Source organism: Capricornis sumatraensis, chromosome 20 (genome assembly GCF_032405125.1).
Source record: "Capricornis sumatraensis isolate serow.1 chromosome 20, serow.2, whole genome shotgun sequence".
NCBI lineage: Eukaryota > Metazoa > Chordata > Mammalia > Artiodactyla > Bovidae > Capricornis > Capricornis sumatraensis.
In genome coordinates, this window is record NC_091088.1 from 49,262,834 (window position 1) to 49,282,056 (window position 19,223).

Genomic DNA, 19,223 nt, shown 5'->3' on the forward strand with positions numbered 1-19,223 from the left:
AGGATGGTGAATCAGGAGATACAGTGAGAGGGGTCTCTTGATGACCCAGTCTGGCTGCTGGATCCAGCTGTGCCCGAAGACACATCTACCCAAGTTTTCTCTTCCTCATTGGCTCCATGCCTGGCACAGAGGCAGGATTTGGGGTGAGAGGTGCCAGTATCAAATGGTCCTTTCTGCTTAGACCACTCAAGCTAGGGTTCTGTAGGCGTTTATAAGCCTATTACCTAGAGCCAAGGACCAGCCTGGAGCGAGGGCCCTGTCAGAGCAAACCACACACAGCCAGGCTCACCAACCATGGAAACCTAGGTGTGTAGGTGAAAGGGGAGTCAAGGGCAAGCCATATTAAAAGTGGCTCCCCATGGAAACCTCCCTCAGGGGCCAATTTGGGAGCAGACTTCATGGAAAGTAGCTTAGGATTTTCCAATGATTACATGTAGAAAACCAGCCATCAGGACACTCATTTGTCTTCATCTTTCCATCTGTCCAATGGGCACCTCCAGTTGTGGACCGCATTGAGGGTGGAGAGTTAGTTCCTCTTGTTGGAAGTGCGTTGGCATTTCTAACAGTGGAATGTAAACTCCGTGAGGGCAGGTCTGCCAAGTGGAGCTCAGTGCTGTGCCCCAGAGCCGGGGAGGACAACTCAGTAAACATTTGGTGAATGAAGGAAAAAGCTTGGATTCTGTCCCTCCTCTGCTTGAAATCCTCTGGTGGCTTCCCATGGCCATTAAAATATGAAAAACCTAGATTTCTTTGCTCTATCCTGTAAGGAAGACCACCATGTCATTTCTTGAATAAGCAGGGGTACTTTGTGAGTCAAAGGGGTGGCATAAACAATTGTGTTGGAACAGCAGCTGGGATGTGGGGCAGCTCCACTCCAAAGCTACCAGCAGGCTGGTCTCTCCCTGGCTCTCCGGCTTCATCTTCTGCCTCCCCCCTACCACCACCCCAGCTCACTGGCCTTTCCCCAGACCTTTGCTCTGTTTCTCTACTTCTCAGAGGAGAAGTCCTCTGAGCGCCTGGATCTTTCTCATCACTTTGGTGTCCCCTGAACACTGCCTCCTCAGGGGAACGGGGGGCCTTCCCTGACCACCCACCTCCACCCAGGCAACCTCTGCCATGAGGTTGAGTTTCATCTTTTTCTTCTTGCCCTCGGCTCTCTGCCCTCAGCATAGACGGGGAGGGGGTGGGAATGAACCCACGATGTTTGGGAACACAGTTCTGAGCATCTGTCAACCTCTGAGTGGAGGCTGGTGCTCCAGGCACACATCTCCAAAGTGAAAGTAAAGAGAGGGAGCTTCAGCTTGGGAGGGAGGCGGGCAAGCGGGAAGTGGAGAAGAGTGAGGAAGGGAGCAGGGAGCCAGGGAGCGGGGTCAGGATTCTTCCAGAACTAAGCTCAGCAGTAGGCCCATCACATTCACCCCAGAAATCAGATGCACTCTGACCCCAGCCGCTCGGACACTTCTTTTAAGAAGTGTCTGGAACCTGAATGTGACTGCGGATTGGGAAGCAACATCTTTGGAGCTCCCAGCAGCCGGACGGAAGACACCAGAAATGTTTATGATTTTCCTAATTGCTTCTGTCCTCTCTGATATGGGGGCTCTATAAAATTGTCACAGCCGTGGTTGTCACTGGGCTCTGGCTCGCCCTGCACGCACGCGGGTGTTTGTTTACAGAATGCAGATGGCGGCGGGGCCTTCATGTCGCTCTGACACCACCCTTTTGGCTGACACGAGGGACTGGCCCTTCTCCAGGATTGCCAGACAGATTCGCTTCTCCAGATTCTTTAAAGCGAAAAAACCTGAGTCTTGGTGGTCACTCAAGGGTCCTTGGCAGAAAACCAAATTCAACCTTGCTGCTTCCAGTAGAGGGATGTTAACAATGGGGGACCACTGCGGGGTGTGACCCAGGTTGAAGAAATCAAGGAGGCCCCCAGGCTGCAGCAGCAATAGGTACCCACACGGGCTCCAGAGGTGAGGCAAGCATTCGTGCTGCCAGAGCCCCAGGAGAACTGGACCCATGGGGCACAGAGCACTGGCCACCTGAGGGGGGCTCTAGTCTCCTCGATTTGCAGATGGGGTGCTGCAGCAGGAAGAGAGCAGAGATAAAACACCCCCTATCTCTCTCTCCTTCCTCCATCTCATTTCTGGCTGGTACCTACCATTGGCCAAACCCGACAGGAAGCCAGAGGCCCAGGAGGCCCTTGGTGCGGCCCACCTAGGAGAGACTCACAGGGCAGACAGCAGACAGAGCAGGTATCAAGTTGATCTGAGGGCAAATGAAGAAAACCCAGCAGGACTGGGGAAGGCATTCTGGGATAACAAAATGGTCAAGCTTGGCAGAAATCCTTCTTCTCTTGTTCCCCTAACCATCCCTTGAATTTGTCCACCTCTGGGCTACCAAGCTCCCTCAGTGGCCTGACTGATGCCCGGTGCCCACCCCCCGCACTTCAGCAGAGGCACGGTAATAAGCAAGCCTGATCTTGATGTTCTCCATGACTCCTGCGGCTTTTGGCTTATTGAACAAATCCTTGCTTTCGAGAGCCTGAGTGTCTGACCCAGCTGACCTCCGGCCTCACCTCTCATCCTCCACCCCCTGTGCCAGGCCCTGTGGCTGCCACAGTGGATGTTCTTCAGGACCTAGAAGGCCATGCTCCCTCCTACTGCAGCGACTGGTACATGCGTTTCCCTCTGTCTGGATGCTGTCCATCCAGCCCCCGACTATTTATAAATCCCACCAATTCTTCAGATCTCAGCTTAAAAACCGTATCTCTAGGAATGACTTCCCTGAGCCCACAGAGCCAGCAAGGACTACTTCTCGTCACTCCCAAATCTCCTTTCTTCGCAATATGCCTTACAACTGTAGTTAACTAACCAATTGAGTAACTTTTTGTTTATTGTCTGTCTCCCTAGAGAGACAGTCGGTGAGTACCGCAAGAGCCCACTCTGTCTGTCTAGTTTTCTGCTCTGCCCAGCACATGCTGGGCACACAGCAGACACTCACAACTGCTTGCTAAAGGACCGAAGGAGAACTTCCAGCTTCTAGTAATGTCAGGTTAGGTGATTTGGGCCCATCCTTGCACTGAAAACAACTAACCATGCTGGTAAAATTTCAAAATGTATTAAAGGCATTGAAGCATTGGCAGTATCAAAGGGAATTGCCAGGCCAAAACTGGGTGAGAAAGGAATCCAGACAGGTAAGCAAGAGGAGAAGCCACTTTTTTCCCTTGAGGCCTTGTCTGATCCCAACCAATTTGAATTTTATTTTGACAGCCTCATGAATGAGAGAGACAGAAATCAAATCTCAGAGCTCACACAGGTGGGCCCATATAATAAGACACTCCACCCCCATGCTGATATGGAACTCCAAGAGCTACACTCTCAGGATAAGGGTGAACCAGAAGCAGCCCAGCCCTCACGCGAGTTTGCAATCTAAGTCTCTTCTCCTAGGTGAGCTAGTCTTACAGATGGAATAAGGTGGCCTTGAACTAGGCGTACTCCTCACTGTTTGGCAGGAGCAAATAAAAATGCTCTCTAGCAGAAGGGATTGTTGTGCTAAATCCAAGATTTTTCTTGGGAACAATTTTTTCTAAAACAATGATAGGCACGTGGTCAAAGAAGATTAGACACACAAGAAAATGAAGCGCTAGAGCAAAAACCAGAAGACTCAACAGGAAACAGAAATAGACCCTTAAGACTTCAAATTATTGTCTATGAAAAAAACTGCACATGCGATGTTTAAAGAAATATGAGATGCTTCCAGATAAATGCAGGGAATGAGAATCTATGAAAAGTAACATAGTTGATCTGCAAAAGAATCAAGTTGAGTCTCTAGAAGTAAAAGCTGCAATAACTAAAATTAAGAACTCCATGGTCTAATAGCTGAGGAAACACCATTGAGAAGAGAATTGGGGAATTAGAAGTCCACAGAAATTATCACAAATGGGGCACGCAGAGACAAAAGGAAGGAACCATGGAGGAGATGATGTGACGTAAAGAGGAAGAGAGGTGCAGCATACGATTGATATTGTCCCCTAAGGAGAGGAGAGAAGCGGGGAAGAAGCAATGCTTTAAGGATTAATGGGTAAGGATGTTCTGGAACCAGTGAATGGACATGTGAGAAAGGCACTGACCCATTGAATGGTTAGTTGTGCTTTGGTGATATAGCTCCGTGTTTCAGACGAGCTCAAAGAATACTCATGAGAGATTCTGGATGCAGTTTGCTCTTGGCCAAGGGCCATGATGTTGTACAATGCCAAGTTCAATGCAGTAAAAGACACGAAAAAAGTGAAAAATCGACTCCTGCCTGTCCCTTGCCTCTGCAGTTCACCCCTGCCTTCTTAGGAACAACTGGGAAAGGCCTGAGATGACCCTAGCTTCAGCCTCCTGTCCCTTCTGCCCTCCTGCAGGCCTTGCTGACCCATCACTGGGAGATAACAGAATGCCAGTCCCTAGGGTCCCTCCACGGTCACCTGGAGGTGCAGTGGCATGGGTGGGCGGCATTCTCATTCAGCACTTACGCTGGCCTCCTTCTTGCCATAGCAAAGAAGCCTTGATGACGCCAGCCCCACTTGAGGGTCTTCAACCCCGGGTCCGACCAGGAGCCGTGGAGCACTGCTGTCTTCATTGTCACCAGGATCCTGAAGCTGGGCTGCAGAGGCAGGAGGGGAAATGCCCAACCCTTGATCCTGCCTCCCTCTGGCTTCTTAGCAAAGTGGGAAAGTGACCTGGCTGGCAGGCGGAGAGTTTGTTTCTTTCTTTTATTGTTAATTGGAGGATAATTGCTTTACAATGTTGTGTTAGATTCTGCTGTACAACAAGGTGAATGAGCTATAAGCATACACAGACCTCCTTCCTACTGAGCCTCCCTCCCACCCCACCGTCCCACCCCTCTAGGTCATCACAGAGCCGAGCTGAGCACCCTGTTTTGCACAGCAGCTCCCCACTAGCTGTCTATTTTACACACGGTAGTGCTTCTATGTTGATGCTAGTTTGTTTCTGACTCACCCTCTTGGCTGCCAGGTGGCCTGGTCCTTGTCCTCCTCAGTGTGACTCGTCCTGGGATCAGGTTCTTGTGGTTGCTCTGTTCTGCAGGGACACCCATTCATCATCTCGCCTCTGGGAATCCAGCACACCTCTTAGGCACGCTCAAACAGAGAGGCTGCCAAACCTGCGCTTGGTCACACAGCCGGTGTGTGATCAGGCAAGGACACTCACGGTCTCACGCCCCCGGTTGGGTGGCGACGCAGGCCCAGCCCTTGTGTAACCATCTCCCCACCCCCAGCAGCAGGTCTCTCCAAACCACTGTGCTGTTGGGGGTACCATCCCAGTGGCTTGTCTCATGGGGAAAGCCTATGATGAGTGAAGATGGTCGGGGAGGGGCGGGTGTGCCTGTGCAGGCCCCCACACCTGGCTCTGCGGTGTCTCAGACATGCCCTTCCAATTTCTGAAATCCTCAAAGATATTCCAAGCAACGTGCAGTTAATTTAATTTTTGAGATGAAAAACTCAAGTAGATTAAGTTGAGGAATGTTGGGCCGAGGCAGGGGAGGGAAAGGGTGTCATGGAGTATGGCCCGTAAGGAGAGACTTAGGAATACATGAGCATTTCACTCCCCTGGGTGGATCTGGGGGTGGAGAGGGTGAAACTCTCCCACTGGATGCATAGCATAGGGGCCCCAGTGGTGATACTGCCTCTGCCCTGGGTCTCATCACCGGTCCTGGCAGATCGGGCTCCTTGGTGAGCATCTGGGGGCCCCGGGGAGACTGGGATACAGCTCAGCTGGTGAGTAGAGGACCCGAGAGCGCTGCTGCCCTTTCCAGCTCGCCTCACACACACCCTGGGCAGCACTGCCCCACATAATTACATAAACCGCACATCACTCAAGATGCTCATCTCGCCTCTGACATACTTCAGGCTCGGAGCCATTGTCCCCACCTCCCCTCCTCGGCTCAGGGGCCTGGCCCATGACTCACATACCCTCCCAGGTGAGATCGCTCCCCGAATAGAGGTCAGGCCTTGGTGAACTTCGGAATTGCTCTTGGGAGTACCCGCCACTGCTCCTGGGCCTGAAAGTGCCTCCAGCCAGAGGTTCGGAATCAGCCGAATCTATGTGCCCACAGCATGCTCTTGCACCCCTGCCTGCACCCCACGGCCACGCTCACCCCAGGGAATTGCCCGCTCTCCTTTCCAGCCTGAGCCGGCTGTGGAGGAGCCAGTGGTTGAGGGCCTCCCGGCCCCTCTGCTTCCCTGCTGCCCTCCCTTGACAAAGTGAAAGTCACTCAGTCGTGTCCGACTCTTTGTGACTCCATGGACTATTGCAGACCATGGCATTCTCCAGGCCAGAATACTGGAGCTGGTAGCCTTTCCCTTCTCCAGGGGACCTTCCCAACCCAGGGATCGAACCCAGGTCTCCCGCGTTGCAGGCGGATTCTTTACCAGCTGAGCCACAAGTGAAGCCCAAGGATACTGGAGTGGGCAGCCTAGCCCTTCCCCAGCCCTCCCTTGACAAGTGGCAGCCAACTGCTTCCTGTGTGGAGGTGCCCCAGAGGAAGGCTGCCTGCCTCCCTCTCCTGAGGAGTTTGCTCATTAACTCGAGTTACTCTTACAGTGGCATTCCCAGGAGCCAAGGGAGAAGCAGGGTCAGTTCCAGAGCACTTTCCTGTTGGGGGGCCCCAGCTCTGGGGAAGGACTTCTCAGCCTCCTTGGACCCCAGGGGCTGCCTTGGTCGTGTGAGCCCAGCCTGGCCACCTCACAGGGCCCAGGGCAGCCTTTTCCCCTTACTTCCTGGGCTTGAGCTGGGTTGGCAAATGGGAACCAGCTGGTTGGCCAAGGGCTGCTGTGACCCAGTGGGGCGCTGAGGGAGGCAAGGGCGTGGGAGGTGTCCCCCCAACCCTGTGTCCCCGACACACCGGCGTACCCTCCACTCCCATCCAGCAGTAACGGAGGAGGCAAGGCCACCCTCCTAGCTGGGGTCTCAGCCCCCCAGATGGAAAGGAGTTAGTGAGGGAAGGCCCAGGGGAGCGGGGAGGGAGTGTCTTTCAGGACTTGGGGAGGCTGACACCCCCCAAGTGTGAGAATGCTTGTCCTCACTAACCAGGAGTCATCCCGTGGGATTTTACACTAGTATCAAGAAACTTCTACTACGACACACACAGGGTGTTCTCATCCCGTGGAGGTGAGAGCAGTGGAGGAGGGTGTGACCTCTGCTCACCCTTCAAGGTCACAGGGAAGAGGGTTCTGCACCCAGGAGGAACTCATTAAATGCTTCGTGAGCAAATGGAAGGTCTCCTGGGGAAAAAAAAATCTAAGCGACACTAAAGTGACTTCAGGAACTTGGTTATTCTGGGTACAAGGATTTCTGCCCTAAATTATTCAGATGACTGTCTCCTTCCAGGAGAGTTTTCAGGGACCGGGCGTGGCCTTTGCGCCCACTCTGCCTCCTGCCCTAACTCTCAGAGATGGCAATCTCATCAGCTTGAGCCAAGTGTCTCACAAGCTTTGCCTGCTTACCTTTCACAACAGCTCCATGATGTGGGACTTGTTTTGCATACATTTTGCATAAAAGGAAACTGAAGCCCAGAGAAATGAGAAGACTTGGTGAGGCCCCCACAGACATTAAGATCAAAGCCAGGAGTCCGGTGGTGCCAGTGCCTCAGGCCCACCTCCACTGGCCCATTCCAACCCTAGGGAGTTGGGAGTTGGGAGCAAGACGAAACTGCTGTTCATCAAGTGTGAACAAAGTGCTTTCCTCTAGCACCCAGCTCAGTGGTGGGCGTATCATGCCAGGTCATCTGGGCTGGGTGCATCCACTCAACAAGGACTGTTGACCTACCGTGTGCCAGGGCTCTGCAGGAGAGTGGCAGCGACCTCCAGCCCACACTCGCTGGCCCCAGGTGAGAGGCACCTGCAAGGCTGAACTAGACATAGGGTTAAGCAGCACAGACTCCTGTGCCTTCGAATTGTCCCAGGATACATCCTTCATCCTGTGGACTCTTGGATAAAGGCCAGTTAAACTGCTGCCAGGTAGGGCTTATTCCCTATAAATCAGTGGGAATGTGGTCACACGAATTTTAAATATCAGATTAAAATCAAATTAGTGGGAAAATTTGGAGCAAATTGCCTTCAAGTACAGTGAGTGAGTCTATTTTTAAAATGTTGCCGCACCAGGCAAAATAGTGAAGGAAATGCATTTCCTAACAGTGCGTAGACACCGTGTTGGGAGTGATTTGTCATGCTGAGTCACTGTAATTGCTCTAGCAAAACTGAGGAATCAAATAAAATGTGTTTGCAAATTGTAAATCACTTGAGGAGGCTACCTGAGACGGGTCCGAACCTGATGTGGAAGGCCACAGCGGCTCCCTCTGGGGCAGGCACCCCAGCCCTGACACCTCTCCTCCCCATTCTCGGGGACAGGGGCTGTCACATCCAGCTGAGATGAATGCCCAGTGTGCGAGCCGGAAGGGCAGCCATAAATCAGCCATGTTTCCTCACCAGCCGGAGCGGCCCGGATTCCCAGGGGCTCCAGGGAAAACACTTGTGTTGGCTGGGGGAAGGGGGTGGACTTGCTGAGCCCTCCCTGGCTAGGTAGGGTAGGGCCAGGGGCTGCTCCAGAAGGACAAGCTTACTTCCTGGTGAAAGCTTGGCTGCCACCTGCCAAGAAGCAAGAATATTTTCTTGCCACCCGCCAAGAGGTAGGCTTGGGTCAGGCTCTGATGATTCCCTTTCAACCCCGTCTTGGGTGACATGTTCTGACTCTAGGCCACCATATTTGGTCACTGATGCTTTCTGCTCCTGGGTCATAGTCTCTCAATAACGACTTTGCCAGTCACCCTAGAGAGACACAAAAGGGGGAGATACAGGGCTGAAAGATCTTTCCTTCAGAAACACCGTGACCCCAGCTGCCCCGGTGTCTCTGAGCAGCCCCCGCAGGCTAGGTGCACGCTGCCCCTCTCCAACCCTCTCCCCTTTCTCCTGGAATCCCACCTCCTCCCTGTATACTCCCCACCAGTATAACCATCTTGCTGGGGCCCAGCTAGACTTGGAGGTGAGCTAATCACACAGACGTGTTGAAGATTATCTAGAACTGGATAGGTCACCTTTCGTAGGATTCTTGCTTTTAAAAATTAACTTGGTAGAAGCAACAGCTCACCTAGAGTGGGCCAGCCCGGTGGAGCCTTATCTCTGCTGCCCTTTTGTTGCCTCACGACCCTCCAACCCCTGCTTGGTGAACCTCAGGCCAACTCCCCTTGCCCCAGACCCTGCATGGAGTGGAGAGGGTGTGGATTTTTTTTTAAGGGTGAGAGATGAGTTGCGGAGAGATCCGTGCATTCAGACACACATGTTGAAGACCTGTTGTGGGCCAGACACTGGATGTCCATGGGGGCCAGATTCAGCCAGGGGCCAAGAAAGGCAGGATCCCAGGCAAGCTCGCGTGCTTTAGCTCTAGTGACCTGGAGGAGAACGGTTTCCAGGGAGGGTGACGGTGGAGGGGAAGGATGGGGAAGGAGAAGATAAGTTCAGAAAGTGGCTCTCTGGGTATGTAAGAATCACAAAGGATGCTTTTAATAACACCGATTCCCATCCCAACTTGATGGCTATAAGAAAACTACATCTTTAAGTCCACCCTGGGTGAGGCTTCAAACTATGGTCTGGAAAATGGGGCTACGGAAGTGTCTGCCTTGGCTCAGCCTAGAAAAGGCTTCAGAGCAGCGAAAATTTCTTTGCCTGTGGGGTTCATTCAGCCCCTTCTAGGCCCCACAAGGCAGCCAGGCAGCACAGACCCCCTGTGCTCTGCTCTCCTAGCAATCATGCCAGCCTCTGAGAGCTCAGCTGGCCCTTCCAGGACCACCCGCTGCTCTGCAATCTAAGGGGAGTGCCTGGGGTTCAGGCCCCATGGGGGTCCCCAACACCACCTCCTGCTGTCCTCAAGAATGGGCAGTAGGTTTGGACACAGCTAATGAAGAGAAAGGAAATCTTTGGGCGACACGCACCCAGGGAGGCCTGTTTCAGATGGGTGGGGCCAGAAGGCTAGAAAAATAATAAACAAAAACAAAAGTGAAGAGAGAAGCACAGCTCTTGGGTGCCAGAAAGGGGCTGGCCGAGGCTGTGGCTGCCTGAGTAATGGGTTCCACATTTGCCTGGCTCTCAGCGACCGGGATCCAGAATGCACAGTGGGCCCTGCAGGGGCCAGAGGGGACAGCCCAGCTGTGGCCAGACCTAGGCCTAGACACATCCTTTGTGAAGGCCTCTTCCCCAGTCGGCCACAGCGAGCGGAGCCCTTGCTCTGAGCTCACACTCCAGCACCCAGCCTCTCCCCGCCCCCGCTCGCAGCTCCTGGGTCCCTGCCGGCCTGCACAGATTGTTCGTGTTATTAATGCCGTTTTCCCAGAGATTCCATCTGGCTTTTTAATTGCTCTGGGATGGGGCTAGGATGCTTTGATAGTGAATTGGTATCTTTCCTATGTCTCTGCTTGCGTCAAATCCTCCATCCGCAGAAAGGCGTTTGGGGGAGGGGGAGGGGCAGGGGGTGTCCTGAGAAGGGAGACAGCGAGAGACTTGCAGAGAAGCAAGAAAGACCTTTCGAAGGCAAGGCGTCGGTGGTTTAGCTTCATTTGAAGAAGAGTAAAGCCCTGCCCTTCCCGCCAGCGTAGGAAGGAACAGAAGGAACACTGCCTCGGCCCAGGCACGGACGCAGCCCCCTGTCCGTGGAAGGCCTGTGGGTGCCTGGAAGGTGAGCTTTGCGGCTGAGCAATGCCAGGGTTTCTGCTCCCCCTGGACCTACTCCACGAGCGGCCTCCTGCTTCCTCCCCACTCCCTATTTCCTCCCAGGAGATCGGCAGCTTTCTGAGAGGAGATGTGGCAGGTTCCTGCCTGGGAAGGTGGAGGCGGGAGACCTGGGAGCGGCAGACACTCCTCAGCAGTCCCAGTGGCTCATCACAGGTGTAAGGGCCAAACCCCTGTTCACAGATTCCCAGGAGATCCAGGAGATAAGGGCCACACGGTGACACTGCTCAACCGTCAGGAGGCATCCAGTGCCAAGGGGCACCTCCCTTCTGCCTTCAGCCCTTGCTCCTTCCCTGGAGGCTGGCTCCCCCGAACAGCGCTCTCAGGGGACCTTGGGCTCCAGTGGCCTACTGCGGGGCCGAGGTCCCTGTCGCCCCTCATAGGAGAGGCAGCCAGGCATAGTGGACGCGGCCCATGGCCGGGTCTTGGTCAAATCTGCTGCCTCCGAGAAGCCTTCCCTGGGGGCCTCTGCTCCACTTTGAACTTCCCCTTATTGCCCTGTCGCCCTTGAAGCACATCTCGGGCCTACAGGACTGTGTGTGCCTCCCCCACCGCCCCCCCGCCAGCATACAGTAGGCATCCAATAAATACTTGGGGTGTGTTCTCGAAGGCTGCAGTCAGGAGAGGAACCATGAGGGCCCCTTCAGGAAGCAGAGGGTGGTAAGGACCAGCTCTCTGTGGGGGCCCCTCTGCCTTGGCACAGGGCACGTGCCAGGCAGGTTCACCCCATGCTCCCGCTCCCCCCAAGTGGGTTGCTCTGTCTACTGGGGACCCTACTGGGGGCCTCATGGGCCCCACCCTTTTCCTGGGGCTGTCTTGTCCCCAACAAAGCCTGCCTTGGACCTCAGGGTCTGTGACAGGAAGGGTGCCCTTTCGTGAGCAGACAGCTTTGAAAGAGGAAACCCCTGGAGTTGGGACAGTGGAACCCGAGAGAGAGGTGTGAGGCAGGAGGGGCGCCCCTCCCCCATTTGTCTTGGGATCTGTTCTGGGGGCAAAGGGGGAAGCCGAGGCTTGGCCCCCTCAAACAAGAAAAACTGGAATTAGCACTGAACTCAGAGAGGGTTTGCTGGGGCCTAGCAAGCTGTGGCCTGCCCCAGGCCTCTAGGCAGGCGGTGGGGCTCTGCCTCTTTGGTTCCCAGGCAGTGGGGCAGGCTGCCGCCTCCTCACCGGGGCTCCCGGCCTTTCTTCCACCAAGGGCGGCCGAGGGTGAGGAGGAGGCAAGACAGGGACCGAGAGATAGGGCTCCGGAGGGGGTGGGGGAGTGGGGTGGGAGGTGGCTAAGTCACCCCATTAACCACACGGGCAGGTGAAACGAAAATTTTCAGAATTTAAAAAGAATGTGTAATTTCTTGAAATGGTCACATCCCACGTTGGCATACGGCGTCAGCTGCTCAAGTGAACAGTCTCGGGGTGAAAACAGAAGGCAAAGAGTTTTGCCTTTTACCCTCAGAGAGAGTCAACTCTGAAAGCCCTGGCAGTCTCCTGGGTTACTTCCTGCTGGGCCCTCTTCTTGCAGGCATGAGTGCGTGCCCTCCCTTGGTAGGCCAGCACTGCTGCCGGGGGTTCCTGAATACCTGTCCTCATGGGGCAGTTGTTGGAGTCAGGGGCTTGGTCCAGGGTGGGCGCAGTGGGGAGGCAAATGCTGGGCCTGTTCCTTGCCTTTCCCGCAGTGTGTGGGGAAGGGCCAGACATCCAGTGTAGGCCTGCTGTGGGTCCCTCTTCCTGGGTGGGCTGGGGCGGGGCAGGTGAGGAGGACTGGTGGAGGGCTCCCGTCAGGGCCCCCCGCTGGGAGAGGCAGCAGTCACGTGGGCCTGAGCAAGCGGGGAGGGGTGGAGGGTCCTTACCACTTGTGGCCTCTCCCTGCCCGCCCACGGTCCCGCCGGAGGGCTGGGGCAAAGGCAGGTGTGAGCAAGGCTTCCAGAGCTGGGGCTGAGAGTGATCTGGAAGTCAGTGTGGCCAAAGGGCCTCTGGAGCCTGGAGCTCCTGGGCCAGGCCTGCCCACGTTCCAGAGAGGCTGTGGCAACTTCAGGCAGAGGGCCCTCTCTCCAAGTCCCTCTTCTTCTCCCAGGGGCTGAGAGGCCACACCAAGGCCCCATGATACCTCGGCACACCCCTCTTCCCACCACATATTACCCAGATCCTCTCCAGGCTTTGGCCTTCTCAGCTTGGAGCCTTGTCTACCTTCTGCCACTTATTTGCCTTGGTTGGGAGAAGTCACCCCCTTATTGTAAAGAGGGGCTCAGGATGGGTGGAGAGCTAATGAAAGTCAGGCTCTCAGCCAAAGAATATGCTGTGATTATTCACAAATGTGACCTGGCCCACAGAAAACCTTGGAAGTAGATTTTCTAGTTTTAAAAAGACACCAAAACTGACTTTGATATGTTTATATTATAGATATAATACATAAAACACCTAGCATGAAACTCTATGTCCTCCCCAAAGAAGGGAACCAAAGCCGCCCTCCCCGCTCCCAGGCCCAGTGATCGCATCGGTGAGTGAACGCTGGCTGAGGCCGCCTCCCTCCCAGACCCGGAGCCAGGGCCTCTTGGGGGACCAGGCTGTGGGCAGCCCGGGCCGGAGGGGACCGAGGCCCACAGCCACCCCACAGGGAGAGCTGAGGGGAAAGGGGAAGCCCACCTCGCCTCTTTGGTTCCCCTGGGAGCAAAACAATCCCAAAACCAAAAGGAAAGACAGCCGCAGACCCTCCCTGCAGCTGCTGACGAAGAGCCTCATTCTGGCAAGTTTCTGAGCAAAACCAAAACAAAACAAAAACCAAATAAAATGGTGGTTTAGCATAGACGTGCACATTCACATTGCACAAGGCACCGCAGGGACACAGAGAGGCCAGATACAAGTGTTGATGTCGGCTGATAAAGCAAAATATTTGGAAAGCTTCTCATAACTCCGGTCCCTCTGGGATGGACTGATTGTGCTTCATGTGTATATGGCAATGCTGGCGACATACAGTACAGACCAGGCTGATGGTCCCGGTGTCCCTTCACCACCCCCTCCTGACCCCCAGACCAGATCTCTAGGTTCCCCTCTTCCACCAGGCCACCAATCCCATGAACATATGTCCTCCTAGCTAACCCTCGACCTAGCTTTCTGATCTGCCTAGGGGTCGCAGGCTCCCACTGGTCACCTGGTGACATCCATCTCAGTGAGTTCTGCCTGGGAGAGCCCAGCCTTTTGCAGGCTGGGAGTTCAGAGGCAAGGAACTAGGGACCCTCCACCTTCACGTAGAACAAGGGGAACAACCTTAGGTTCAAAGCCCCAAGTCCCTGTGTTTCCTCCCCTCCAAGGACAGGCGCTCAGAAGCCGCCGCCAGGGCTGGCTTAAAGGGATCTCAGCTCCCTGAACCTTGCTCCTGTCGGGGGCCTGCACCCCTCCTCTCGTGGGGGCAGGAACCCTCCAGATAAATTGACAAGGCACATATTTGCTCCCCCTACTCGGTAGGAATCGGAGCGGTGAGTTTGCGTTTCCAAGGCACAGGGTTATTCCTTTAATACTAGAGTTGCCGGGCTCCCGGCTCAGCCCCATGGCGCTTCTCCTCTCGGCCTGACCCCTCATCTTAGACGCACCGTGTTGGGCGCAGAGGAAGGCAAGGGGCACGCGCAGCAGGCCAGGCTCTCAGGCGGCACCGGAATCTCCTGGTCCTGGCTTACGCTGTTCGGGCAGTCTTGAGATCCGGAGACCCGAAGCCACTCCCTGGGTCCCAGCCGGCGGCCAGCCCAGGGCGGTCCCGCCGCTTCGCGCCTCACGCGCAGTTGCCCATGGCCTTGACCAGGGAGCTCTCGGGCAGCTGACGGAAGATGCCCCGCAGTGTGTCCAGTTCGCGGCTCAGTTGTTCCACCCGCTTGCGCAGGCGGTCATTGTCACTGGTCAGCTCCAGCACCTTCTGTTGCGTCTCCACGTTGCGCTGCTTGGCCTTGTCCCGGCTCTTGCGCACCGCGATGTTGTTGCGCTCGCGCCGCACCCGGTATTCGTTGCTGTTCTTGTCCACGGACTTCTTGGCTTTGCCGCCGCCGCCGCCGCCCGCACGGAGGTCGGGGTGCGCGGCGGCCAGCCCCTTGAGCGCGCCGCCGGGGCCTGGCAGGCCAGCGGCGCCGAGCGCGGGCGCTGGGTGCGGGCTGGGCACGGGCGTGGGCGGCGGCGTGGGGTGGCCGGGCTGCAGGTGCATGGTGGTCTGGCCGCAGTGTGCGATCTGGAACTGCAGGTGCGGGGCGGCCAGGTGAGCGGGCGGCGGGTGCGAGTGCGGCGGCGGCGGCGGCGGCGGCGGCTGGTAGGGAAAGAGGCCGGCCAGCGCCAGCTGCTTCGCTTCGTCCTCCTCGCGCGGCTCCTGCTTGATCACCAGCGGCCGCAGCGCCGGCGCCCCGACCCGCTCGTACAGAGGCTCCAGCCTGCTGTCCAGGTAGCCGGCCGCCGCGCAGCCGTAGCCGGGAGGGGGACCGTGCGTCCCCCCGGGCATGACGGCGCCTCCGGGGCCCACGGGGGCGCCCGGGTAGTCAAAGTCGTTGCCGCCTCCTGCGGGGGCCGCGGCCGCCTTGGCCTTCTCCTGCTGCCGGCTGTGCTGGAACAGGTCGGCCAGGAACTCGTCGTTGAAGGCGGCCGGGTCGATGTAGGCGCTGATGTCGATGGACGTCTCGTGTTCGCAGATGCCGCCCAGAGGCTCCGGGGCGGCAGGTGGGGCGGGGGGCTGCGAGGGGCCCGCGCCCCGGGGAAAGCCGAAAGCGGCGCTGCTGGGCGCGTGTGCGGGGCTCTGGAGGTGGCTGCTCATCGGGGGCCGCGGCTCCGCCTCGTAGAAGTCGGCCGACTCCATGGGGGAGCTAAAGTCCTCCCGGCATGGCGAGCCTCGGCGGCCTCCAGCCTGCGCGGGGCGCCGCTGCTGCCGCCGCCCACCCAGAGCCCCTACTCGCTCGCGCCCGCTCAGCTCCCGGTCGCGAATGGCCAGGCCCGCGCGGGGCCGCATTTATACCGGGGCGTTTGTCGCCCTCTAGTGTGCAAACGGTGACAACGGCGCAGCGCCTCCTGGGTCTTAGCGCCTGCGGGCTGCAGAGGGCGGCGAGTGGGGCTGGAGCTCAGAGCTGGCGGGGAGGGGCCGCGGGGCAACGCCTACTACCTCCCGCGTCGCCCGCCGAACCGAGACCGGCGCGCGGTGCCCCACCCTCGGTAGAGTTGTCGCCCCCGCGCACGAGTGGTCGACGGCAGGGCCCCCTCCTGTAGCCTCTCCAGGGGACCCACCTCCAGCCAAAGACCGGGGAGCCCGGGAACACCCGACGCCACACAGGGGGTTAGGGTTGGTTGGGGTGGGCGGAGAGTCAGGTCTTGGTCTCTGAGCTTTCCTGGCGCGGACTCACTTTAAAAGCTGGAACCGGTTCCGTCCGGGTCCGGGTACTCTGCAAGGAGGTTGCGTAAAGAAGGGGTCAGGGGTGGGGGGCAGGGAACAGTTTCGGACGTGCGGCCCAGTGCACGCTGCCACTTGGAGACGCCAAGGAGAACCGGGATTTTGCGTCTCTCTCTGATACCCAGGCACCCGCACAGATTCTGCGCAAAAGTACCTCTCCGCTCCGCTCGCCCCGTGCAAGTATTCCAGGGTCACACGGGCCCGCAGTTTCAGGCGCTAGGACCCCGCGGGGAGCAGAGGAAAGGGGCGGCGGCCGCAGTCCGGGAGTCTAGAGGACTCGATTTGTCCACCCGCCCGGGCTGGGAAACTTTCTTGTAAATTACTTCTCCTTGCCCGAGCTCTAGGTGTTGGTAGGTGCACGGAGTTGGCGCTGCTACCCGGCGCGGGGCCGCCAGTTTTTTTTCCCAGCGGGACGGGCCCAGCTGGATTCCGGGGCTGGGGTACCCGGGCGAGGGGAGACTCATAGCGGGAGGAGGCGAATTTGACTCCGAGACGGGGATCCCGAAGCGGGGCCGGCGATCAAAGGCCCACAACCTTCTCCCCTACTCCCCATTCAGGTGCTCTCCAAGGCGGGAGCGGGACTGTGGAGAAAGCCGGGGCCTCCGAATCTCTGCGGCTCAGGGTCCGAGCACCTAATGAGAGAGCCCTGCGGGCTTGTTCGCAGGGCGCTGGGTCCCTGGAATTCTGAGGAACAAGGTGGCCGGGCCCCGGTGACCCCTGGGCGCCGCGCCGCCTCCGCACTGGCTGCTGCTGGGGGAAGGGGTTTAAGGCAGCGCGTTTCCCCAGCCACGTGGCGCCTCGCGCGCTCTACTTAGGGATCGCGGGGACAGCCTACTCCCTTGGGGCTTTGAGAGCCGGCAAGTTGCTCCCGCTTCTAGTCCCCATTGCCCCTTATCGACTAAGTGCCCGGCGCTATTTGGAAGTTTGAGAATCCCTGGGGCTGAGCCGGTGACCACCCCTCCCGGACAGCGGGCTTCCAAAGGCTGGCAAGACGCCACCACTCGTCCAGGAGCCCTCAAGGAGGCGCAGCGTGAAAGCAAGGCCGGGGGAGGCTAAACTTCCACTGTGGTCACAGCAAAGAAGCAGCTTCGTCTGGGGAACGCAGACTGTGCTTTAATCAAGTTCCTATTCAACATATTACCCATGATTAATGACCCAATTGCTTCATGTTTTGGTCCAGAGCTCATATATAAGATATTTTCAGCTTGATACTTTTGGCCTGGGAGTAAAAGTGGGGACCTCTGGAGACCTGGAGGGAAAACATGGAATGGGATTTTCATTTTTGCTGAGATGCTAAAAATAAGTCTGCCCCGGTGCAGGAACAAAGAGAGGGCTACTAACAATGACCTGTTCTAGCTTGTACATCTGCTGCCCTGTGTACACAGCAGGCAAGTCTCCTCTTAAGATCCAGGAAAATTGCAGAGGCTCCTGGGCTGGGGGAGCATTGGAATAAGACCTTGTTAGTAAGACCTCTCTGTGGGAGTGAGGGATACCAGGTGGGGCTCAGAGGCAGGGCTGTAGGTCTTCCCATAGCAGAAGCAGAAAGCTCCCCACCAGGCCAGCTCTGTGCAAGGTGTTTAGTGCCCAGAGGTGAGGGAGAAGCAGCTCCTGCCCTCTCAGAGCTCTGGTCACAGGTGGGGAGACAGACACATTGTCACATAAAGTCTGCTAAAAGACAGGGGGCTTCTCACAGAGGAGGCAATGCTGAAGGAGCAGGAAATGGAACTGGGTAGATGCAACAAATCCATGACTTTGTCAGATGTATGTCGGGAGACATGGATTCAGAGGAAGGATGAGGGTGTTGCGGTGAAGGAACATCCTGCTCTGGCAGATATGGCCTTGAAGGAGGGTGCAACCGACTGAGGAGGTGCTACAGGCTAAATGGTGAAAGCGTTTCTCATTCAGTCATAAGTCTGACTCTTTGCAACCCCAGGGACATAGCCCACCAGGCTCCTCTGTCCATGAAAGTCTCCAGGCAAGAGTACTGGAGTGGGTTACCATTATATTTGCCTCAAATTCATATGCTGAAACCACAACCCCCAATGTAATTACATTTGGAGATGGATTTCTCAGGAGGTAGTTACAGTTCAGTTCAGTCCCTCAGTTGTGTCTGACCCCATGAATTGCAGCATGCCAGGCCTCCCTGTCCATCACCAACTCCCGGAGTTCACTCAAACTCATGTCCATCAAGTCGGTGATGCTATCCAGCCTTCTCATCCTCTGTCGTCCCCTACTCCTCCTGCCCCCAATCCCTCCCAGCATCAGAGTCTTTTCCAATGAGTCAATTCTTCACATGAGGTGGCCAAAGTATTGGAGTTTCAGCTTTAGCATCAGTCCTTCCAAAGAACACCCAGGACTGATCTCCTTTAGAATAGACTGGTTGGATCTCCTTGCAGTCCAAGGGACTCTCAAGAGTCTTCTCCAACACCACAGTTCAAAAGCATCAATTCTTCCGCGCTCAGCTTTCTTCACAGTCCAACTCTCACATCCATACATGACCACTGGAAAAACCATAGCCTTGACTAGACGGACCTTTGTTGGCAAAGTAATGTCTCTGCTTTTCAATATGCTATCTAGGTTGGTCATAACTAGTTACAGTTCAATGAGGTCATAAATGTGGGGTCTTAGTCTGATAGGATCAGTGGCTTATTAAAAAAAAGGAAAAAAGGAAGCGTCTCCCCACCACTCATCACCCCGCATGTGAGGACCCAGGGAGAAGGTGGCATCAGTAAGCCAGGAGGAGAGCCCTCACCAGAGCCTGACCATGCTGGCACCCTGATCAAAGACTTCCAGTCTGCTGATCTGGGAGAAAACTCATTTTTGTGGTTTAAGTCCTTAGTCTGTGGTTTTTGTTATGGTGGCTCAAGCTGACCTGGATAGGAGAGGGCTTCCTGTAGGAGTGGACCTTTGAGCTCCAACTTGAAGGATGAGCAGGAATTTGCTAGAAGAGAGGTGCAATTTGCAGGACGGCATGTTCAAAGGTGGAGCAGCTGCGAGTGCATGTCATGTTCTGGTGACAAAGGACAAGACGTTGGATGG

General features: G+C 56.2%; 1 protein-coding gene across 1 annotated transcript; it reads right to left on the reverse strand.

The window, feature by feature from the left end:
• Positions 1–13,179: 13,179 nt before the first annotated feature.
• Positions 13,180–15,704, reverse strand: CEBPA (CCAAT enhancer binding protein alpha). Its single transcript, XM_068991952.1, has one exon. It carries the CDS (start codon positions 15,597–15,599, stop codon positions 14,538–14,540), a length of 1,062 nt encoding a protein of 353 aa, XP_068848053.1. The 5' UTR covers positions 15,600–15,704; the 3' UTR covers positions 13,180–14,537.
• Positions 15,705–19,223: the final 3,519 nt, after the last annotated feature.

Excerpts from the sequence above, each read along its gene's own strand:
- CEBPA (XM_068991952.1), bottom strand. The coding sequence starts at position 15,599 with ATGGAGTCGGCCGACTTCTACGAGGCGGAGCCGCGGCCCCCGATGAGC.